Source organism: Acomys russatus, chromosome 8 (assembly GCF_903995435.1).
Source record: "Acomys russatus chromosome 8, mAcoRus1.1, whole genome shotgun sequence".
NCBI lineage: Eukaryota > Metazoa > Chordata > Mammalia > Rodentia > Muridae > Acomys > Acomys russatus.
Window position 1 is genome coordinate 20,313,202 of NC_067144.1, and position 24,580 is coordinate 20,337,781.

The window sequence follows — 24,580 nt, forward strand, 5'->3', positions numbered from 1 at the left end:
AGTCTGTGCAAGGTGAAGTGGCTCTCCATATCACACCCTTTCTAGTGCAGGCTTGGTGTTGCCACCTTACTCCGGGCTTTCCAGATCCAGCAGGAAGGCTTCTACTCTGTTTTGGCCTTCAGAGCTGCCTCCTCTCTCAGACGGGCTTTCTTTTCTAGGTTCAAGCTTGTTAATGACTCATGTCTCTTCACAGCCTACAAGTAAACATTTGAAGAGATGATGCCACACTGGGTATGTCTCACCTTGTGCTGAGAACAGCGGATCAAGTGCAGCACAGGCCGGAAGCGGTCAGCTGGACACTGGGCACAGTAGTGTCCTCTACACACTTTCTTTCACCTCTCTGACTTGAGTATCCCACAGCGTGTCCGAGGAGAGAAATGCCCACCTTTCCCTTGTCTGCACTCACGGCCTCTTTCTCCAAATCCTGTCTCATTTTCCTTACGCCCTTCACTCTTTTTTATAACATAAAATGCTATAGCATCTCCATTTCTCTTCCCATTTCTGCTCCCCTAACTGATGTGTTAACTTTCCTTTCCAGCACCCATGCAGCTTTGGGAATCCCAGGCTCTACCAAAATATTACCTCCGACGACTATCTTGCCCCAAGCCCCCCCCTTTCAAAGCAGTCAGCAGTAAGGGGACCACTCTCCTGCTTCCCTCAATGTGAACTGTTAAATCTCTTTGAAGCTTACATAACCAAACCCGCTTTGATGTCAAGTACGTGAATCTAGCAGCCACAGCAGCGCGGGTTTCTGATGTCCATGTTGTTTCCCATGTGAAGGACTTGGTGGGAAGAGGATGGGAAAAGAATGCCGACGCGGGGATGCAGCGTAATGTTAGCTACTTATCTCCTAAATGATATTTAGCCTGAAGGCTGTTCATTCCAGCACACTCCCCTGGAAGGGGCTGGAGGATGTCCAAGGGGAATTACTTGTCTGGAGGGTTGGGGTTATTGTTTTTTTTTTTTTTTTAAACAACCACCATTTCTCAATTCTCAGAATTCTAGAAGTCCTCGTGTCCCGTGCACGGGCTTCTGAAGGTTTCAGTCTGAGAACCATGAATGGGCGGTCAGCTGCGGTGAAAGTGAAGGAGGACGGGCTCATTTTCAAGAGAGCTTCCCCCAGGTCAGCACACTGAGCCTTCTGTGCTCCTATGAGGCCAAACCGAAATGGCTACTATCTTTATGTGATTGCAGAGTGCAGAGAACCAAGACTTCACTTCCTTTTCACTCTGGAGTCTCAGAGAGATCAGTTGACAAGTGCTTCTTTAGAAGAATCTTTTAAATATGCACTAACAGTTAGAGGATGTCTGTGTGTGAAAGCCATGACACAGAATTAGACATGAAGCACACACTTTAGAGTTTACAAATATATGTATAAATATTTGACTGCATGTATGTACATGTATCACATGTGTGCATGGTACCTTTGGAGGTCAGAAGAGGGTGCCAGGTCCCCCAGGAAGTGGAGTTATAGATGGCTGTAAGTTGCCATGTGGGTGCCGGGAACTGAAGCCAGGCATGCTGTGCAAGAGCAGCAAGCAGCCCTAACTACGGGGCCATCTCTCAGCCCCCATAAACTATCTTTTGTTTTGTTTTTTGAGACAGGGTTTCTCTGTGTAGCCTTGGCTGTCCTAGACTCCCTTTGTAGACCAGGCTGGCCTCGAACTCACAGTGATCTGCCTCCTGAGTGCTGGGATTAAAGGTGTGAGCCACCACGCCCGGCTAACAAAAACTATCTTAATACCAAGATAGTTTAACAGGCCACTTTGGTAACATGCAAAATTAGGTCTAAAGTTTTTTTTTTTTTTTAAACTTTTACATTTCTCAATCTAAGTTTTTGCCTCTTTACTTACTATGTGGGTTTTGGAAGATACACAGTGCATCTGTAAGCTTCCGGTTCCTTCACTATAAACCTGGTGATGGGAAAGCCTCTCTCAGGTCCTCACACCCAGTAACTGAACTTAACAGTTGCTGCTGCCTATCAGACATTCAGTTCTGGGAAGCAATTTTACTCTTACCTCAATTATGTCTAGGTTCAAATTACTTCTGTCATTAGAGATGCATGGCTTTAGGCAAGGTGCTGACATTTACTTTTAAAAATTAGTTTTATTTATTGAGCAGGTACAGGCACACATGTGCTATGGAGCACATGTAGCGGTCCCAGGGAAATTCTTAAGAGTTGATTCTCTCCTACCTACCGCCTCGTGGGATGCAGGGACTGAACTCATGTCATCAGGGGCCATGCAGAAGTGCCTCTGCCTGCTGAGCTCGCACCAGCTGATGCTAAAGCTTCCTAAGCTATAGTTTCCTCGTCTCATGGCGGCATCTATTTGTCAGAGCTGTTGTGAGGTGCAAATGAGGTCTTCACTCAGAAGAGCCTCAATGCGATAAGCAGTCAGTCAGGAAATTAATACAAAGTATTCTTAGACTTTGCCCTTCTCAGACCAAATGCAGGAGCCAGTCACCACCCTCTCCCATCTGTGGGGAGAGCATGCGGAGGGGAGCCCACTCTCACCTTCTTGCCCTCCATGACCATGTAGATGCATCCTGCCACCGTCAGGGCAATCATTAAATAGCTGACCTTCACCCGGAGCTTGTTCTTGGCAGCATCAAGCATCTCAAACCTAAAAACAGGACAAGAAAACATTATTAACCCCTTTCTTTCTGAACTTGCAGCAGGATTGGATGCTCTGTGCATCACAGCGTAAACGTACAGCATTGTGGAAGTTCTGGTTTGTATGTAAACATGGTTGTTGTAATCCCAGGTGTGGGCTTTGGGAGCTGCTCCAGTTTGTCCACAGCTGATAACTGCCTGAGAGGGTGCACATCTTTGTCAGCTGGGAACTGCCTCATGTGGGGTGTGGTCTAGGTCAGTGGGAATAAACGCCAGACCCAGAGAGAGCCTGGAGGCTCTGAGAAAGGAGGCTGCTGGTGTTCCCCCCGGCTGCTCCTGGCTGCTGTTGGTGCAGTGTGATGAGAAGTAGTTGGAGATGCCCTGGACTTGCCCCAAAGAACCTGCCGACCCTAAACAGGAAGAAGGAGCTAAGGAAAACTATGCCCCTTCTCCCAACTAACCTCTTTCTCTCCTAGTGTTGGGGTGTTGGAAGGGATTAGGAAGGATTAGGGAGAAAGAGATTTAAGAACCTGCCCCCAATACATTTTAAAAGTACACCTACAAGCTGAGTGTGGTGGCACACGCCTTTAATTCCAGCCAGGGCTACTACACAGAGAAACCATGTCTCGAAAAATGGAAAAAAAGAAAAGTACACCTACAGTACAGTGATGTCTCCAAATAGAAAAAAGAAGATAGGACCTAGGGACCCATAGCACCTTGGGGAGGGTGGTGGTTGTCCTGAGACAGGGTTTCTCTGTAACAGCCCTGGCTATCCTGGAACTCTGTAGACCAGGTTGCCCTCACAGTGATTCCCCTGTCTCTGCCTCCTGAGGGCTGGGATTAAAGGCGTGCGACACCACGCCCAACCATTGTTGTTTTTGGAGACAGGGTCTTTTTGGCTTTGCAGCCCAGGCTAGCCTGGAACTCATTCTTTCCTCTCAAAGCCCAGCTATGAACTCAAGTCACAGCAAAAAACATCAGTTCAGAAAGAAAAACGTGGAAGAGCTAATGTGCTTTGTGTAATCCAGTTTTTTCACCCAGTTTTAAACTTCATGTATGAGTAGTTCACAGACAGACAGTCAGACAAAACACTCATACATAAAGTATGCTGGGAATGTGGCACAGGCCTTTAACCTGAACAGAGGCGGGAGGATCTTTGTGAGTTCAAGGCCAACCTGTTCTACACATTAAGTTTTAGGATAGCCAGGGCCACATAGAGACCTTGTCTCAAATACAACCAAACCAAAATAAACCTTAAGCTTTATTTCAAATAATGCAAGTAAATTTGTATTTTCTCCAGCCCTAATCTAGTTCTGTCTTGAACCAGGAATAGATTTGAGACAGCCTGAGCCAGTGAAGTGATCCTGTAAACATCAATCTCCTCATGAAGGTTTTCCCAAAACTAAATGGCAGTGGCTTGGAGCCTGTGCCCTTTGGCAGGTGCCCAGAATGGAGCTTTTCTAATCTGTACGCTGACTGCTGACGCACATGCCTTAACTTTCTCAGGCAAAAGCAAAGAGGCCTAATGTGCAAGAGTCTATAGAGAAGGCTGGTATATACGATGGCTCCTAGGGTAAAGGTGCTCGCAGCCAAGCCTAATGACCTGGATTCCATCTCTAGGACCCATATGGTGGAAGGGACCATTCGATCCCCAGGACCCATATAGTGAAAGGGACCATATGTTCAGTGGTAGGTTCCTAAGGGGAAGGGTGAGGATGAGAAAATAAAGACAGGAAAGTCAGGACCAGGAGGCATTGCATAAGCTGATGGCTTATATCAAGCAAGGTTATTAAGAAGTACAGAATCTTACAGACATTTTGCAGGGTGGAAGTGGGACAGAGTCAGCAGAAAGTTATACAATGAGATACAGCAGGAAGCCACATGCCTTTCCTAGTTCACCCACGCTGTTTCCTGCGTACAGTGTGAGATGTGAGCTCTCAGCTCACAGCTCCAGCCTCGTGGGTGCTGCGTGTGGGACTCTAACATCTGGAACTGCAAGCCCCAAGCAAACTCTTTATTCTGCAAGTTGCCTTGGTCATGGTGCTTTATCACAGCAAAAGAAAAGTAACATACAACATGGTATCATGGAATTGGTCTACTGAAGTCTTATGGTCCTCCCAAACAGTGGCATGGCTTACACTTACGAGACCATTTATAAAGGAGACCATTTAAAGATGGCCATGACAGGTGCCACCCATGTCAAAAGGTCACATGAGGTTGGGAGGAAGGGAAGAGACGGTTAAATTAAATCCAAACAAACTATACGTGAAAGAAATACTCAGATAGTGATAATAATAAAAGGAAGATAGTATCAGGTCTGAGGCAAGGGAGACATGGTATGCCATGGCAAGCTCTGAACAGCATCACTCCCACCCCACCCAGGAATAGGTCACCTTGTTTTTTCTGGGATATTATCAAGAAACCAGGGCACAAGTAAGAACTGGGTGATGCCATTATTTCTGGAGCATTCCCATTTCTTAGAAGAGGGCGCTGTGACTTGGGTTAGAGAGAGGACTAAGGCTTTCCTGATGAAATAATTCCAGTGACAGCATCGTGTTCTGTAACTCAGCGAGCAAGAGCAACAGGGCTCAACAAATGCAAAGCAGACACTATCTGGGAAAGATGCACTGCTCAAACCCAGGCCTTTTTCAATTGTGACTTGAGACCAGATCCAGAAGGCCCAGGAATAATTTGGTGCTGACAGGGAACTTACTTATATCCCTTACTCTGAGGAGAAGGAGGAGGAGGATGCCCACAGGGGAGTTTCACTTCTGGCCAACATGCTGGCCAGTCAGGGCCTTTAGCACAAGGCTGAAAACTGCTTCCACCTGAGACAGACTTGCCCCCCCAGGGGAAGTGTGACAATGCCTGGAGATACTCTAGGAGAGGGTATAGGCCAGAGATGTTGTTAGACATCTTTCAGTACACAGAGCAGTTCATAAAACCCAAACTATTCCAAGCCCAAGGTGCCAACAGTGCTCATTAAGGCTGCCAAACCCTGGCTGGAGGAACCTGTACCTATCTCTGAGAAATTCTGAAAAAGTCTAGATTGTAGTTGAGGCTTAAGGAAGCAGGTTGGAGAAGAAACCCCTTCCTGCTTACCAGGGCGGGACACCTCGGGTGACCAGCGTGTGACAGTGAGAGGTTGGCTTTGCTTGGGCCTTTGAGGTCTCAGCCCAAGATTAATGGGATCATGGCTTTGGGTCTGTGCTGAGGTACGACATCCCGCTGAAGTGTGTGAGGATGGGGCCACTTACCGTGAAGGAAGAAAAATCGACGAAGATTAGGATCCCTGAAGATCTCCCATGAGGCCTCACTTTTGTTGTTGTTGTGAGACAGGGTTTCTATATGTAGCCCTGGCTGTCCTGGAGCTCACTCTGTAGGCCAAGCTAGTCTTGAACTCAAGAGGTCCACCTGCCTCTGCCTCTGGAGGGCTGGGACAAAAGCTGTGTGCCATCTCTGGACAGGTGAGGCCTTCCCTCTTTAAGTTTCTACGACTCCCTAAGAGTGTCACCATGGGTGGGCAGTTAGAGCATGTTTAAGACCCTCCTGAAGCCCTTCATCAGAATACTGCTACACCCAAAGCTGATTCTTGAGTGGATTTTGTAGGATGTAGTTATTATCATTAGGCTACACTTATAAACAAACTAAAATAGCGCATATGATTGTTCCCCACGTTTCTGGAGCTACGAGATGGAACCGAACATCAGCTGACTTCAGACCCAACAGATCTACCAGTCATCAGGTAACACATGACACAGATTCCCAACACTCTCTGTTCTGGGTACCTGCCAAAGATGGAAACATGGCCAGGACGGGAGTGTTTCTAAGTCTGGCCAACAGGTTTTAAACTCCGCTTTTGCCTTCTGAGACAGTGAGAAACGCAGGCTGCAAACAGCCCCCCACTCAGCACTCACGAGATCGTCTCTGGGATCTCTTCTTCCTTCTTGAAGCGGCCTGACCACAGCAGTATCTTCTTCTCGAAGTCCGTGGGTTTGTGCAGCGGCACTCTGTGTCTGTAAGTCTCTGTGCAGGGTCGGGGTGGGAACAGGTAAGAATCTGGCTTGAGACTTTAATGTTCAAAGCAAGCAACAACAACAAAAGACACACAAATGTCTTTCAGTTATTGTTCATTTGTCATGAACGCCAAGAGACTTCAGGCTGCCCCGGATCTTCGTGTCCCGTGAGTAGGACTCACAGAATGCCTTGCCTTCCAATGATATCCCGCGACGCCATGAGGCCTAAGATAAAATATGTGCCCTAGCTACTACATAGTGGAAAGAATACCACAAGAGGAGACGGAGAGGGAGAGCTGAGGCGGCACAGCAGGAGCTTGCCTGTCTCTGGGAGAATAAGAAAAAGGATAAAGGTTAGATTTCATTAAAAGGCTTTCCACACCACGCTGAGGAATTCACTGGATTTGGGATACACTTTTTTGTTCTTGTTTAAATATAATCCTGGCTGGCCTGGAGCTCACAGAGATCTGCCTGCAGCTGTCTTCCAAGTGCAGGAATTAAAGATGACGCACTTTGAAGCAAGGAAGGTGTCGCTCATCTCAGTCCTCACACTGGATGGAAGAAAGCAAAAAGGAAGAGTGGGGACTGGGCAAAAAGTCCAAGCAGGAGCTCTAATATAAAGGAGGGGACAGGCTCTGAACCCGAGTGAAGGCAAGGAAAGACTCCTGAGGAACCTCACGCTCGGAGGACTTAAAACCAGCAGCACTGTTAGCTAGCTAAGACACTGTGCAGAGACCAGTTAGGGAGGAAAGCGGCACAAACGCCATTTTAGATTTGTTCAGGTCTGAATGAATGAATGTCTCCTGAGAAGGTCCCATAAGGAAGGAGTAAAGATAAGCACCTGTGTGAAGGGCGAGCCTCTGAGGTGCTGAATCTGAGCAGAATGCCAAGAGCTCAGATAAGGGGGCGGGAGAAAACAGCAGAGGGCAGCAGAGCACGTAGGCAGGGCAAAACAGGGAAGTCCCAAAGACTGTGACAGGGAGATGCTCTCAGAGGGAGCTCACTGAGGAGCAGCAGCAAAGAGGATGAGGGACTCACAAGGTACTGAGGTGAGACAGGACATTCGGCAAGTACAAGCCAATTTCCACCTGCCCACTTGACTCTCTGAGATTTCTCTTTGACTGAGAGCTACACACCTTGCCTCACGCCCATCACCAACAACATCTTTGCTTTCACCTCAGGAAACAACAGCAAGAGGAACAGGAAAGCCATGGTGTGTGTGTGTGTACAAGTACAGAAAGGGGATTGCCTTTCATCTTTCTGGTAGCTGGCACAATTATCTTTATATCCTGCCTCCCCCCCAAAAAAATTGAATTCAACTACTTGAGAAGTGGACTGAGAAGCCAGGTGTTGGGTGCATGCACAGATCTCAGCGCCCTCATCGGGGAGGAGATGGACTGAGCTGGAGACTCGCTATTGAGCTGGAGTATCTCAGCCTGGGATACATGAAATGCTATCTCAAAAACCAAAACAAAAAGCAAAAAGAAAGAAGGGCAATTCAGAAAGTACAGATATGAAAAAGCAAAAACAAAACAAAACAAAACAAAACAACAACAAAAAACTTATAAAGCCATTTCTAATGCTACTACCATAGGGTAGCCAGTATGCTTTCATTCTGGAATATTTCCTCAGATGTGTCAGGATGAGCAATGACCATGTTCTCTCTATATATGTACAAGGCTTGTTTTACACACAAAACACGACGTTATGTACATAGATATGTAACGTCCCACAGAACTACACAGTGTTTATAACTAACTGTCAACAGCTCCATGCAGCCAATCCAAGTTTGACATATATATGTGTGTGTGTGTGTGTGTGTGTATATATATGTGTGTGTGTGTGTGTGTGTATATATATGTGTGTGTGTGTGTGTGTATATGTGTGTGTGTGTGTGTGTGTGTATATGTGTGTGTGTGTGTATATATATATGTGTGTGTGTGTGTGTGTGTGTATATATATATATGTGTGTGTGTGTATATATATGTGTGTGTGTGTGTGTATATGTGTGTGTGTGTGTGTGTGTGTGTGTGTGTGTGTGTATGATATATGTTAGACATATATAACGTCTTTAGCCATATATGGTGATTATTGCTTGCGCTAGATCCTGAACCCTGAAAGGTAAACACCAGGTTGAAGGGCATAAAAGTTTCCAAGTCCTTTAGGGATGGCTCCTTCCATTCACTAAGATCTGCAGAGCCCAAGGGCACTCCCAGGAAGAGGCTGCAGACAGTCAGTATGTCCCAGCTGCTCACTGCCGTCCTTCCCGCAGTGACGAGAGCTTCGTCTTAGGTATAGCTAAAAAGTCAGCAGTTCTGTCAAGCATGAGGACATGAGTTAAATCTCCAGGACCTACCTTTAAAAAACACTAAAAAAAAAAAAAAAAAAGTTAGGCGGGATGGTGCCCACTCAGAATCTCAGTACTGGGGAGGCAGACAGAGGCATTTGCTGGCATGCCAGTCTGCCAAATTGGTTAGCTTTAGATTCAGTGACAGACCTTGTCTCAAAAAACAAAATTAGAAGGCCAGGCGTGGTGGCGCACACCTTTAATCCCAGAACTTGGGAGGCAGAGGCAGGTTACACAAAGAAACCCTGTCTTGAAAAACGAAACCAAACAAACAAACAAAAAAACCCAAACCAAAAAACAAAACAAAACAAAACAAAAAACAAAAAAAATCCCACAAAAAACCCAAAATTAGAGGCTGGGCATGGTAGCACATGCCTTCAATCCCAGCACTCGGGAGGCAGAAACAGGCGGATCTCAGTGAGTTCACGGCCAGCCTAGTCTACAAAGTGAGTCCAGGACAGCTAGTAGTATAAGAGAAATGCTGTTTTGAACAATCCGAAACAAAAAAAAATTAGAATGGTTGAGGAAGACAACTGATGTTTACCTGTAAAACACACACACACACACACACACACACACACACACACACACACACACACACACACCCCATTGTGCACTGTGAACACAACAGTGCAGGCTCAGTAAGGAAGGCCAAGTGACACGACTGAGCACGAAGTGGGAACACTGGCCTACTTCTTCGGGTTCTTTTGATTCCTAATTCCCCTGAGGGGCAGGGACGGGGGCTACCCATTCCATAATGGACAGAGCAATAAAAACATACCGGGTGTAGCTTTGGGACTTTCTTGTGGCTTGGTGCAAAATCTACTGATCCTCTTCAAGTCAGTGTTTCTGGTAAACCTTAGAGACGAAGAAGCGTTTCTTTCATACAGCCTAAAACAATGTCCTAAAAAGAGGAGAGAGACATATTTTAGACAGAAAATCTGATGTTTTCTCAGGACGAGGAATACCTGTAAGCAGCTGAGTGTGGTGGTGCAGGGCTGTGATCCCAGCATTCAGGAGGGAGAGATGGGAGGACCGTCAGAGGTTTGAGGCCAGCCTGCGGTACACAGTGAGTCTCAGGCCAGCTACATAGCCAGACCTTGCCTAACCATCCCCACCCCCCAAGAAGAAAGGACAAGTCTGCAAGTTTTCAGTTGTAAACACAAACCACAAATTAACTCAAAAGAGCTGTGTGTGGTGACACAGTACTTGGGAGGACAAGGCGTGAGGATCTCTGATTCAAAGCCAGCTGGAGTTACATAGTGAGGTCAAGGCATACCTGCGCCCCTCTATCTCCAACACGCAAACAAAACAGACAAAAAGCCGGCTCTCTTAGAAAATAGAAGAAAACACAACATACATACATACATACATACATATATATCATACATGCTACACACATGTAAGAGAGATTCGACTGGGTCTAGGGTGCTATGCTTGGTACTGTTTCAGAATAGAATTGCTTTGCTGATTAAGAGACTGGAGAACGACAGCATAACATCTCATCAGCAAGTCCTACGCAGGCCCTTCCACACATGTCTAAGCATGATTACAGCACGGCAGCGTTATTCCTCCGTCCCTTGAAGACAGGCAGGTGAGGTCTGTCAAGAGTCAGGCTAGAGATTTTAGCAAGGTTGTGTGTGTGGTTTCTGTTTTGGTTGGAGACAACGTGTAGTCCTGGCTGTCCTGAACTCGCTTTGTCGACCAGGCTGTCCTCAGACTCACAGTGATCCACCTGCCTCTGCCTCCCGAGTGCTGGGATTACAGGCGTGCGCCACCTGACCCCGCTGGGCGTGTGTACTTCTTATTGCACCATACAGAGACCTGGGTGTTGTGGGACATGGTGACACTTGGGAGGCAGAGGCTGGAGGATCAGGAGTTCCAGGTCATTCTCTGCTATATGATGAGTTGAAGGCTATATCCAAACCAAACCAAACAACAACAACAACAAAAAAAACCAAACATACAAAACCCCAAACCAACAACAACAAAAAACCCCAACTCTCTTCAGATCGTGAGGCCTTACAAAATGCCGGCGGTTTTTGTTTACAGGACAGCGGGCTTTCGGGCGCCCTCACCGACGTGTCAGAATCAGCTCCTCTGTGCAAAGAGCGGCGCCACTGACAGCGGCTGCCCATCAGAGACCCCACTAATTTCCACTTCTAGGTCTGTGATCATAGCAGCTTTGCCCCAGCCTCTGTGAACAGCCCAGTGCCGCCTCGGGGCAGCAGGTGGATGCATGTCAGGGGAGATGAACTGCAGCTGCTCTCACTTGTGCCCTCGCATTGATGTGGAAACGCACGCAGTATTACAGCACCGAGGCTGATTTCATTTGCGGGTGAGTTGGAAAAGCAAGTAGGAGCATCTGTCTGGCAGGCTGCGTGACACATGGCAGGCCCTGCGTGTTTGGTTCATGTTCCAACATCACTTCATCTTTAGAGCGCTTTTCAGCTTTGCCCCAAGGGGCCAGAAGTCGCGACGAAGTAGTTACCAACCGGTGAGGGTGTGAGAACAGGCTCTTCAATAGTTCTTCCCAGAAAAGACAAAAGCGCATACTGTGAGCTCCTCGTAGCGTGGCTAGAGGCAGCGGCAGGCCTGTCTGGAACACTCCACACAACTGCTGACCTCTAGTTTCTCTTCCCCTCCCTCTTTTCATACAGGGGCTTATGATGTAGCACAGGCTGGCTTGGAGCTTACAGCCATCTTCCCTCAGTGCTGGGATGACAAAATGAACCATCATGCTCAGGAGAAATGTGCACTTCTAACAACTCCTAGGGCACAGGACCACTGCCGTTGAGACCCTAGTACCCCAACCTGCAAGTGGTGGTGAAATATATATAACATAAAACGTATCGTTTCAACCAGTTCTAAGTGCCTGACCCAGCCTTCCCAGGTACGTTCACTGTTGCTCCACACTTACTAACACAGCCCAGCGAGCCACTGTTTAAAGTGGCTTATAGGGACACACCCTACACAGTGCTGCCCCATTCCTAGGGAGCAAGCTTAACCAGAGCTCAGTAGACAGACTCTACTGTCTAGGTGGAACATAGGGGGGAAGGTAGTATTTATTTCCTTAGTGGCCCCTTTCCAAAGAAAGCAGAAGATAAATTGACACTTCTTCAGTTTCAGCAGTGATGCAAAGAGCAAAATTACTAGCCTATACAGTGCACGCTGACCATCATAATCATAAATACATAAATGTGTGGGGATATTTATTCATAGTCTTGCAGATAATAACAGTACCTACTGTGTAATGTACAAGACACTTTTGGCACTGTAAGGACAGATAAAAGTCTATGCTGTTGTGACTTATATTCTAGTATAACACACACACACACACACACACACACACACACACACACACACACACACACTAGAAGCTCAGTGCCAAAGAGGAAAAATATTAATGAAATGGGACGTTGGGACATGACATAATTATTTGTATTTGAAATGAGTATTGTGACATTTCAGAGTTAGAAAAATCCCTTGCTGTCACTTCATACTATGACACAATAACGTCTGCCTCGCTAAAGGACAAGCACTGATTAACACGCACACACACAAACATTTGCACACATTAAAAATGCAACAGAAGGGCATAAAATAATTTTTAAATGTTGTTTCTGAAAACAACCATGAACTGCTTGATGAGATTTCCACTATAAGGAAATGAGAGCACAAACAGGCCACGCCTCACTAACTTTCCTTCTTGGTCCCTGAGAGACAGAACAGATTGCCCCAGATATCCAAGACAGAAACTTTCCACTCTCTGCTAAATCAAAATTATAAACACAGAAAACAAAAGGAAAAATAGCCTTTTGACCTTGTGGGTGCCCTTGAAGCCTTGTCTGTCCCTGGTGGACCAGTGCTCATCCCCAGAGCCCAAGCCGGAAGTCCAGATGAAGCCTCATGGCTGCCTGTCAGGCTCTGACCAGACAAATCTGTCTGACCAAACTGCTCGCTACTTTTTTTTTTTTTTTTTTTTTTTTTTGAGACAGGGTTTCTCTGTGTAGCCTTGGCTGTCCTGGACTCACTTTGTAGACCAGGCTGGCCTCAAACTCACAGCAATCCACCTGCCTCTGCCTCTCGACTGCTGGGATTAAAGGTGTGTGTCACCACCACCCAGCTTCTGTTGGTTACTTTTAAGAGGAGAGGTTCTCAGACTGTGTATCAGAGCCAGAGGCTACTGGACCCCTCTGCTGAAGCCTGTCACCCAGCAGGTATGGGTGGGTCCGGGGTGGATGTCTCTGACATGTCCTAGAGAGCCTGTCTAGGGACTCACAATTTGAAAACCTCTTCCTTACAAGCATTGCTGCTAACTGGTAGCTGGGGGTGAGGCTGGCTAAGGTACTGGCTCCTCTTCTGGCAGTCCTTTTCCATAAAAATCTGCTTCACTTCCAGATGGGGCATGGATAGAGTTTTGTTTTTTGTTTGTTTGTTTTGGTTTTTTTTTTTTTTCCGAGACAGGGTTTCTCTGTGTAGCCTTGGCTGTTCTGGACTAGCTTTGTAGACCAGGCTGGCCTCGAATTTACAGTGATCCGCCTGCCTCTGCCTCCTGAGTGCTGGGATTAAAGGCGTGCGCCACCACCGCCCGGCTGTTTTTTTGTTTTTTAATCTAGGCTCCTTGAAGATCTTCTTGGCGATTACTAGGCACAGGGCAGCCTCTAGTGGTCAGTGACGGCAGATGAGGGTTCAGTCAGTGTCCACAAAGGGCCTGTAATTATCCGCGCTCCTCTACCTGGTGTCAAGATCTGTCGCTGCCTATCAAGTCTAATAATGTTTACTTTAAAAAGCCATAGCACTGATCAATGGCAAACAGAACTCTGTGCCACTTATAAGAGTTTTCTGGAGGCTGGAGGGATGGCTCAGAGGGTAAGAGCACTAGTTGCTCTCTCCTAAAGGTCCTGAGTTCAATTTCCAGCGACCACATGGTGGCTCACAACCATCTATAATGAGATCTGGTGCCCTCTTCTGGTGTACACGCAGGCAAAATACTGTGTATATATGATAAACAAATAAATCTTAAAAAAATGTTTTCTGTAAAATTATTCCAAAATAAAAACATGTTTTAGGAACCAAGAGGTCGTGGTGCACACTTTTATTCCCAGCACTTGGGAGGCAGAGGCAGGCGGATCTGTGGACTCAAGGCCAGCCTGGTCTACAGAGTGAATTGCAGAACAGCCAGGGGCTACTCAAAGAAACTCTGTCTCAAAAATGCAAAAGAAGACCATACATACATACATACATACACACACACACACACACACACACACACACACACACACACACATACATACATACCCTAGGCACTTGAGTATGCATCACATCCTATGGTCTACCTTATCCTTATCAGGTATTATGTATTGATATTTCATATGAAAACAATTACATGCCAATACACATCTAGAATGGGAGAGGAAAAGAAAAAGCTGAACAGAATAAAGGCAGAATAAATATGTGCCAATATGACTCCTGTGTCCTGGTGGCAAGGTGAAAATTGTATGGTGGAACATGTTTTGTTAGTCTAAGCCAGTGGTTTTCAACCTTTATAAAGCTGTGACCCTTTACTACAGTTCCTGATGCTGTGGTGACTCCCAACCATAAAAGTATTTTTGTTGCTACTACATAACTGTAATTTTGCTGCTGTTATGAGTTGGAATGTAAAGATCTCATATATGACCCTTGTGAAAGGGGACATGACTGATGGGTTGAGAACTGTTGGCTAAGTTCTTGCTGCGCTCAACTGTGCCTGGCATCTTCAAGGAGCTTAATGGAAGTGTAGCCAGTTCCCACCCAGACCCAGACAATGTAAACCTGCACTTTGGATGAGGCCCACGTACTCATATGAAGGTTTACGTCTGAGATGCAGACACCTACCCATACCCATTTCAACAGCTGCTCGTGACTGACTGTGTGATGGACCCTGGAAATCAATGCTTCACACTGTTAAGTCCTGGTCGTGTTGCTCAGGCTCAGCGAGGAGCTTCACAGAGACGCAGATTCTCACAGGCAGCTGCAACCTTCAGGACTCTGCCACCAGTGCTTCTCAAGGTGCCCGAGCTGAGCCATTCTATGTGCAGGCTCATGGGACACAGTTCCTCTTCACCACCACCATTTGTGGCCCCACTGGACCCAGGCTTTGTGAGCCACCATGTGGTTGCTGGGAATTGAACTCAGGACCTTTGGAAGAACAGACAGTGCTCTTCACCTCTGATCCATCTCTCCAGCCCTGGTCCCAGGCTTTGTGAATGTTGCAGTAAGTTTGTCAACTTGACACAAGCTAGGGTCATGTGGGAAAAGGGAACCCTAATTTGAGGAAGTGCACCTGGAGGCAAGGCTGTGGGCGTTTTCTTGATTAATGACAGACGTGGGAGGGCCCAGCTCACTATGAGCAGTGACAGTCCTGGACAGGTGGTCCTGGGCTAAATAAAGCAGTGGGCCACTAAGCAGCGTTCCTCCATAGCCTTCAGTTCCTGCCTTGAACTCCTACCCTAGCTTTTCCTTCAACAATTGTGATGGAGGCATGTAAGCCAAACTTCCTCCCCAAAGCTGGTTTTGGTCAGTGTTTTCTTATTTTATATACATATTTAAATTTTATGTGCATGAGCATCTTGCCTGCATGTATGCATGTGCACCATGTGTGGCTGATGCTCTTGGCAGTCAGAAGAGAGCATCAGATCTGGAACTGGAGTTACAGCAGTTGTGAGCCACCATGTTGGTGCTAGGAACTGAATCTGTGTCCTCAGAATAAGACCAAGTGCTTGTAACTCTTGAGCCATCTCCCTAGCTCCACTGGTCACGCTAAGACTCCAGGGTCCAACCGTGAAGCTTAATGCCTTTGTCTCTGGATGGGTTAAAAATCTCTTCACAAAGCAGCTCGGGCTTCCCGCTAGCTTCTTTTCATTGCAAATGCTCACTTCATTACTTCAGATGCTGGGACAAGTGGCGCGTTTCTGCAGAGCGTGCAGTCCCTAACAGTCAGGACGTGATGACATGCTGCACACGGTCCTACAGTTCTATCTTATCACAGCCCTTTTGGGGGGGGGGGGACACCTCTCTCCCACAGCATCCAGCGCCCCTCTGACAGCTCCACAATGGACGACCGGAGCCCACTGCACAGTCCTGACACTATCTGCCCAGCTACCTCATTCCTTTTTTCTTCATTTTCCGGGCCAGGAACTGCCGTGGCCTTGGCTGCAAGAAGCTGTTTTTGAGGCAACAATGTTCCTTTCCCATGTCCCATGGAAATATTTTTTTTAAAAACTTAGGTAAATAATTAGATGGTTCTCATATTAGCACTCAAATGCCTGTTTGATTGCTTTAAAACTAAACTAGAGTATTGCAGATGTTACTACAGTTATGACAGGAAAGGGCAAATCTCCGGTGGTTTTGTGTGTGTGAGTGAATCAGGGCCAATTTTAAATTTCATAAGGAAAGAGGAGATATACAGCATCCCAGGGACGGCCACTTCCCTACACAGCAATTTATCAATACTGTATTTTTATTTGTTGAAATTGTACATCAAATTTTACAAGTGCTCAGGAGACCTAAAAGATTGAGTAAGTTAGACTGGGCATGGTGGCACATATCTTTAATCCCAGTGCTCTGAAGGCAGAGGCTGGTGGATCTCTGTGAGTTTAAGGCTAGCCTGGCCTACAGAGCGAGTCCAGGACACCTAAGGTGAGTAAGTTACTGCAATTGTATTTTTTCTGGATGAGCATTCTGGTCCACAAAGCTCACTTCGAGCAGAGAGTGGCTGGTTTAGATTCCATATTGGAAGCAAAGCTGAGCCGCCCTGAATGCTCATTACAACAAAGCAAACAATACGGATCTATTACCTTGCACTGAGCCTTTCTGGGATCAGACCCAATGGCTCGGAAATGCACATCTGTAGCTGTTCTGACAGGAGATGGATTCTTCCTGGCTTCAGACACTGGTTTGTACTGCTTCTGTAAATAATTGTTCTAACACTGGGAGCTGCCTGCCTGGCTGTGTCAATGACACCTGTGCCCTTTCTACAGCCTCTCTAAAGCTAAGTGACAACCCTAGACCACCTGACTCTGGCTCACCGTGCTCCCCCACAGCTGAGAATCTCCTTATCTGCCACAACCACCTCCCCGCACAAAGCTTTGCCAAACATGCAGGGCAGTTGGGAACAGGGAGAGAAGAATGTCTGAGGCACAGATCTTCAGTGCAGACGGCAGGACAGGCCTGAAGTAAAGGCGGAATTACACGGAGGAGCCAGAGGGGAAGACATGGCTAGGGAACCCTCCTTCAGGAAGTGCGACTACACTGCAGCCCCACACGGGAACCGGGGGGGGGGGGGGGGGCTGTGATTTCGGGGAAGAACCGAGTGATGAGAAATACAGCAGAGGAAAAAAGAGGCCAGACTGACACCGAGGTTTGTGGGTAGGCGGAACTCCTAATTACCGCTTGTAACATTAGTTCCATGGGAACATTTCTCTGAGATTAAAAAAAACAAAACAAAACATAAAAAAACTTATAAATAAATCTCTGGAACCTGGCCAGTTTTTAAATGTTACTAGGATCTCATGGTCCAACCATAATGAGATGGAGCCATTCCGTGTTGTCCTCCGACCCCTGACCCCGGCCTGCACACTCTCAACAGTGGCTGTTGGAAACTCTCTTGGCCCTCACTTTATGACAGAAAACAGGCACCCCACTCCATCTGTTTTTCTCATCCTTCCCAACAGGCTCAGAAGAACACAGACCTTTCCATCTGGGAGCCCCCTGAGCAACATTGCTCTATCAGCGCCTCTGTCTTCACCGTCCACTGTCTGCTTTCTGCCAAAGAGACAACATTGGCCCATCTTAAGGACAAAATACCACAAAGCCACCTTTAAATTATAAACATAACTCTTGCCCATCCCTGAAAATCCAGAGGGTAAAGGCACAGTGTAGAAGTGAAGGCGCTGCCTGCCACAGCTTCCAGGGAGAACTTGCTCTTGTTTCTTTCCAGACTTCCTTATGCCCACACAACCTGGTTCTCATCATCAGATACTGTATCTTGATTATGCACAAAGCTACAAATACTAGCCCGGATATTAGAAAGAACTCTGATAGACGTATTAACATTCAACACAGACATTGCCTGAATTTAATCACACCCAGTCTGTCTCTGCCTTCCTGCCTGCCTCTGAAATGAGGAGCTCACTGTTGCCCAGGCTGGTCTTGAACGCCTGTGCTCTCTGTCTTCCGCACCTTCACCTCCCCTGTAGATATCTCTAATGGCATCTGTGACTATCTTCGAGGACCCAACCCTCAGGGTGGAAGGTTAAAGAGCACCATTCACCTTAAAGTTCTTTATTTAACAAATCGCTTTCAGGAAGCAGCATCAACTTATATAGTCCAACCTGTAGACAGTGAGCGCTCCTGTTTCACGCCATAGTAGGATGGAGGGCCCGTTATCCCAGAGAAAAGCGTCACCGTTTTCTCCCGGTCCTATATATAAAACACTCATCTTCCTCTCACAGGAGGCACGCATTTCTTACCTTCACTTCACCACACGCCTGGAGGCCCACACGCCTCTTCCCAAGCACGCCAGCGAACTGCTCTAAGTGCGCTGAGCCCCCGTCTAGTCAAACCACTGCACCTTACACCCGTCAGGAGCCTCTTTTCCGCTCCCCCTCCCTTCTTTGCGGCCACTGGAGTCTACGACCTTATCCTTCCTCAAGAATGCAATCCCTCGCCCCCACTCGGGAGGCAGAGGTGGGTGGATCTCTGAGAGTTTGAGGCCAGCCTGGTCTACAGAGCGAGTTGTAGGACAGCCAGTGCTTTTACACAGAGAAACTCTTGTCTCAAAAAACCAAACCAACCAAACCAACCCCACTAACCAAAAGCAACTTGGGAGGGTTTATTTGGCTTTTGCAGTCACAGCATATTACTCAGGGGCAACAGGGCAGGGACTCAAGCAGCAGAGGCAGGAACCATGAAGCTTGCTAAGCCTGCTTTCCTATACAACCCGGGGCCATCTGCCCAGGGTTGGCACTGCCCACACTGGGTTGGACCTCCCCACATCAATCATTCAAGAAAAATTGGCCCTGGCCAATCCGATGGAGTCGACTTCTCAACTCAAGTTCCTTCTTCCCAGATGACTCTAGTTTTGTCAAATTTTCCTTTTCCTCAAATGTCAGTGTCCTATATCCTCTTATTTTTACATTTATTGTGTCTGCACATGCATGTGTATGATGTGCCACTGCTCCGAGGTCAGAGGTCAACTTGCAGCCCAGGTCATTAGGCTTGGGGGCAAGTGCTTTTACCAGCCGGGCCACCTCACCAGCCCTATCTTTGTTCCCGTCTTCCCCACTTCCCGTTCTCAAGCTATGCCAGGACCCCTTCATTGTGACTTTGTGCTACCGTGGAAGGATCAGAAGGGCTCCCTAGCAGGCCGAGGCACTGCAGACAGGCTTTGCCCGTTTCCCTTCCCTCTCTCTTGCTGAACTGTTAGGTCACATTCCTAGTACTGGCACCCAAGGACTGCTCCCTTATTTGGTCGCTGGCTCATTCCTGAGACTAAACACCAAGGCCCAGCAATCAAATTTCAGTATTTGTCTATACTGGCTGACCTGTCCAGTCAGGACTAAACAACCTCTCTCTTTTCTCCTTAAAGACCACTTCAGCAGACACCTGCTGCCATTTGTCTTTACCCATCTCACCACCGCCCCCTGCCCCCATCCTCGCTTGTTCCTCCTGGGTAATAAATCTCCTATGTGCTGAGAATTTGGCATCTGGGTGTGTTCTGAGCTGCCTCTGAGGCTCCCCGCACCCCTACTTTCCCTGGCAGCATGCTTCCATTCTATTTTAATGATTAACTTCACTATAATGGCTTCTACATTTCGCATCGCCTGTGTCTACAGGTGTTTAACTAAGAAATCTCATCATCACCTACAACACAGTAATGCATCTTCCCTGCCTCTTGGGCCCGACTAACAAGTCTTTGAGGGTGTTCCTGACTTCCCCCCTTATTTTCTCCTCCTTATTTTCTCTCTCCCAACCCCGTGTGTGTGTGTGTGTGTGTGTCAGAGTCTTATTGTGTTGCTCAAACTGGCCTTGATTTGCAATGAACCTCCTGCCTCAGCCCAGATTTTATATAGAACACACACACACACACACACACACACACACACACACACACACACAGCGAGAGAGGGGGTGAGGGCTGGAGAGATGACTCAGTATTAAGAGCACTGGCTGCTCTTTTAGAGGACCCGGGTTCAATTCCCAGGTCCCACATGGCAGCTCAGAACCATCTGTAAATCTAGTCCCAGGGTATCCAATACCTTCTTCTGGCGATCATGCATGTGTGCATAGACATACATTCAGGCAAACACTAATGCACATCAAATAAAAATGAGTATCTTTAAAATATTTTCAGTTAGAGGTACACGAGTGTGCATGTGAGTGCAAGTGCCTGTGAAGCCCAGAGCTGACATTACAGGTAGTTGGAAGCTGCCCCATGTAGGTGCTGCTAGGAGCCGGACTCCAGTCCTCTGCAAGAGCAGCAAGCAATCCTAACCACTGAGTCTCATCAAGTCATCTTAAATTATTCATGCCTATCCTCTTCAAGGCACTTCTCTGTTGCCATTTCCACCATCACCCACTTTATTTGGGGTTCTTTAATGCTTACACCTCCTTTTTGATCCACCTGCCCTAGATAGGAAAGAAAAGAGGTTTATGGGAACAGGAGAAGTAGACCTTTTTGGACTCAGTTCCTGGGAGTCATGCCCCTGGTGTAGTTGGCAGGATTTCAGCAGACCAGCAATTTCAGGCAGAGTTGCTGCCGGAACCCGGAGCCCTGAAGCGTTTTCTGGAGCGGTTCTCTCTAGGAGCATCTCAAAGTGGAGCGATGAACAGCTAAACAATACCAAGACCCAAAAAGCCGGGCCTCCTGTTTTGGGCATATATATGAGGTAGCTTGATAGAAGTTATTAGAATCAGATGGCATGGGACTAAGACAGGGATCCCATGCCTGCCCCACTATGGGAGTTAGTTTAGAGGATTGATAATCTGCCCTGCCCCAGGTTAACTAAGGCTATTTTAAAATATAGTAAGTGTCTGTGTCTTAATTGATTGCTAGCCAGGCCTACAGATAATTTAAAAAAAACAATAAACTCTCACCAGGTTTCACATTGCCAAAATGACACGATCACCTCTGAAGTTGGGGGGGCGTGTGCACAATGCCAGCAGGACCGAGCTGAGCAGCACTCACAATGTGGCCTGTAGTCTGGAGCCTAATACATACTGTGCGCTCTCCAGCTGCATTATATGGGCCGGTTAATTCACTGTAATAAACTAGCCCTGGGAAGTGAGCAGTGTGTGGGACACACAGGGTGTGTTCAAATAGAAAGCCAGTGCCACCGCCTGAGGTAATATGGTAAGCAAAGCCACAATCGGAGGAGTCACCATGGATGTGATCTCTTTTAGGGCTGGTTAACAAGAACAAGAGAAAGAGCAACGAGGGAGCAAACTGGAATGGAAATAAGATCAGAGCGGGAGCCGGATATTGGTTCCGTGCCAGCATTGCGCACAGACCGCCCTTAGCAGGCAAAAATTCCCTTCGTGGGCTTTAGCCTTCTTCCTTCAGCCAGGACTGCTGGCGCACACTGGAAATCCCAGTACTTAGGGCAACTGGGCTACATAATGAGACCCTGACTCTAAAAGCAAAAAGTAACAGACATTCCCTCATCTGTACAAAGTAAGGGACTAGATGACTTCTAACGTTACTTCTTGACTTCAGTGCTCGGGGAGCTGGGCTGCGGGTAAAGCATGAAGAATACTGTGGTAAGTCCATTCATTCTTTCGACCCAATCATCCTACTGAAAGGTTCAATGTCTTGGAGCTGAGGAGATGGATTACTGAATAAGAGTACCTGCTACGCAAGCATGAGGACCTCAGTTTGCTTCCCCGGCGTCTATGTAAAAGCCAGGTGTGGCTACTTAGTGCTGTAACAGCCTCAATGCTGGGTGGAGCCCAGAGGAACCCAGGGGTTTGCTGGCTGCCAGCCTAGCTCTAGGTTAAGTGAGGGAATAAGGTAGAACGTGCTAGAGCTGGACACCTTAAGTCCTTCTCTGGCCTTCACAAAGTGTGTACACAAGCATCCAGGTACAACACACACACACACACACACACACATACTTAAATAAAGATACGATGTCTTAGAAGTTGTATCTATTTTATTCAACTTCCATGAGAAAAGAGATGGGGAAAACTCACCGTCTATTTGCTTAATTCAAGATATTTCCTAGTATTGTTCCACTCAAAGAAGTATGTGTTAACAGACACTGGTAAGTGCTGAGAATTTAGTAAATGGATGACAAAGCTAGCTTGATGTTCACAGAAGCCAAAGTAGTAGCAGCGAGATGCTGTTTAGCCTCTGATTCCTTTGTTTGCTTGTTTGTGTCTTTTGGTTCTTCGAGACAGGGTCTCTCTGTGTAGCCTTGGCTGTCCTGGACTCACTTTGTAGACCAGGCTGACCTCAAACTCACAGCGATCCGCCTGCCTCTGCCTGGGCAGAGCGCTAGGATTACAGGCGTGAGTCACCACGCCCGGCCCTAGCCTCTGCTTCTTACATTAGCGGTTCTTAAAAGAACCTGCACTGCTGAGACATGGACTTAAGCTGCAGCCCCTCTCTCTTCCTAGTACACAACCATAACATCAGAATGTCATTTCAGAGGCTCCCAAGGCCTCCCAGCTGTGGCCACATCCACACAACAATAAACCACCAAAGCCCCTATACCACACAGACTGCTTGCGAAGGGAGTCTCCCCAAGACTGCCATCTGTTCACATTAAGGAGCCCCAACTGCACCTGGGCAGATACCTGTGAGTTTACAGCCAGCGTGATCCACACAGTGGGTTCCATTCCAGCCAGGGCTACATAGTGAATGCCTCAAAAAAAAAAAAAAAAAAAAAAAAAAAAAAAAAAAGAAGGCTCCAACTGGCTTGGCTGTGTACCAGTCAACCTACACAGTAAGCAGCCTCAACAGTAGGAAGGAACCCAGATAACACAAACTCACTGCCTCCCTTTGGGGCTCACATAGATAACCAAGTGGTGGTGGACAAGTTTTTTAGCCCTGTGACTTATGTTTGTTTATAAAGCCAGGAGGGAATGATAAGAAAGCACTTAGTCACAGAACAGTCACAAGTAAAAGAAATCACTTGCAAGCAGTTCCTCACAACATCTCCCTATCAGAAGACAAATTGTTGCTAAATTGTGCAGGGAATTCTGTCTTGGTGAAGGGCCCAACAGCAAAGTTCCAAAACATCGGAAATCTTGGGAGACACTTTAGATTATTTTTCCATGATGTGTGCTACCGTCTCAAGTCTAGAAAAGTAACTCTTGTCAGTGTTTCTTCAAGTATTAAATGGCTTTCGCATAGCTCAGATTGCTGACTATTCCACTTGCTGACGTTGAAAACTTTACAATACTTAATAAAACTGCACACAAAAGATTTTAGACGAATTAGATCCTAACTGATACAAATCAAAACCAGGAACAGAAGACGGCTTCCATCTTTCTTCCTAAAGCAGAGTGGGTGTTAAGTGTTTAAGGGCATAAGCAATGCTGTCCTGTTGAAACATGTCTTCCCCTCAGTAAAATCTAACCGAAATCTAACTGGCTTTTCTTCAAAATTATGCAAGTATTATACATTTACTATTCTTTGCATTGCTTTGTTCGCATTTACAATGTACATTTGCATGACCCCCAACAACAAAACGTGGGGCTATTCGTTCTTTAGAAATTAAATAACTCTTTAGTTATTTGATGCCATGGAACAAAAAATATATCATGGAAGTTCATAAAGATGATCAAAAAAAGTAAGTTACCCTCGAAAGACCCTCAAGATACAAGCTGCAAGCCTTCTCTGATTTCTCAACTTGATAATTCCAAGGCTCTGTAGATTTCCCCAAGGCGGGACAAATTCTCTTTACCAGACTCCAAAACACCCAAACGCGTCGATGTTTTCTATGAAAACAGGCTACAGAGCTTGCATTATCGTGACTTTACACTTAATCGCACTTTTGTTGAAAAGTAATGGATTCCCACTCACATCTTAAGACAACAATTACTTGTATTCTGTGAGATCTTTAAATCCCTCATCAAAGGAGAGAGGGGAAAGTAGCTCAGTAGGGAAGGATCAGGTAGAATAACGGCTGGAAAGCAGAAGTTACAGGGATTAACTGTGAGCAGGTGCTCGCAGGAGGATGCGAACCAGGTGGAGATATCAGGGCGCTAACTTAAGATGGGCACCAGATGCCAGGGTCTCGGCCAGCGCGTCCCCCCGCCCCCCGCCACGTCTGCTTAGCCGCTGAGGTCCACCCACGGTTGCAGTAAGTAGGACACCCCCACCGGTGATGCCCCCTCCTGTCGCCCGCAGCCCCGTGTCTCACCCGCCGCCAGGCGCAGGCCGCGGAGGCTCATCATGACTGCCTGCTCCGCCGACGCACAGCACCCACGGCGGCCGCGGCGCTGGCGCACAATGTCACCGAGTGCCCGCTTGGGAAGGGCGCTGAGGGAGTGGGCGGGCGCTGTGGCGGGGTGGGCGGGGCGGGCGTGACGCAGCGGGCGTGTGGGACGTGCGCG

General features: G+C 47.2%; 1 protein-coding gene across 1 annotated transcript; it reads right to left on the reverse strand.

Annotated features, from left to right (window-relative positions):
• Fam162a (family with sequence similarity 162 member A) lies at positions 1-24,528 on the reverse strand. Its single transcript, XM_051149877.1, has 5 exons — positions 24,388-24,528; positions 9,759-9,881; positions 6,532-6,640; positions 2,516-2,624; positions 1-194 (listed from the first exon to the last, which is right to left on the reverse strand). The coding sequence occupies exons 1-5, from the start codon at positions 24,419-24,421 to the stop codon at positions 102-104; spliced, it is 468 nt and encodes a 155-aa protein (XP_051005834.1). The 5' UTR covers positions 24,422-24,528; the 3' UTR covers positions 1-101.
• Between the last annotated feature and the right edge of the window lie 52 nt (positions 24,529-24,580).

Coding starts and splice junctions, on each gene's coding strand:
- Fam162a (XM_051149877.1), bottom strand. CDS start 24,421: ATGATGAGCCTCCGCGGCCTGCGCCTGGCGGCGG. Junction 9,882..24,387: donor CGGCCTGCGCCTGGCGGCGG/GTGAGACACGGG, acceptor TCCTCTTTTTAG/GACATTGTTTTAGGCTGTAT. Junction 2,625..6,531: donor GAGATCCCAGAGACGATCTC/GTGAGTGCTGAG, acceptor TCCTGTTTTTAG/GTTTGAGATGCTTGATGCTG.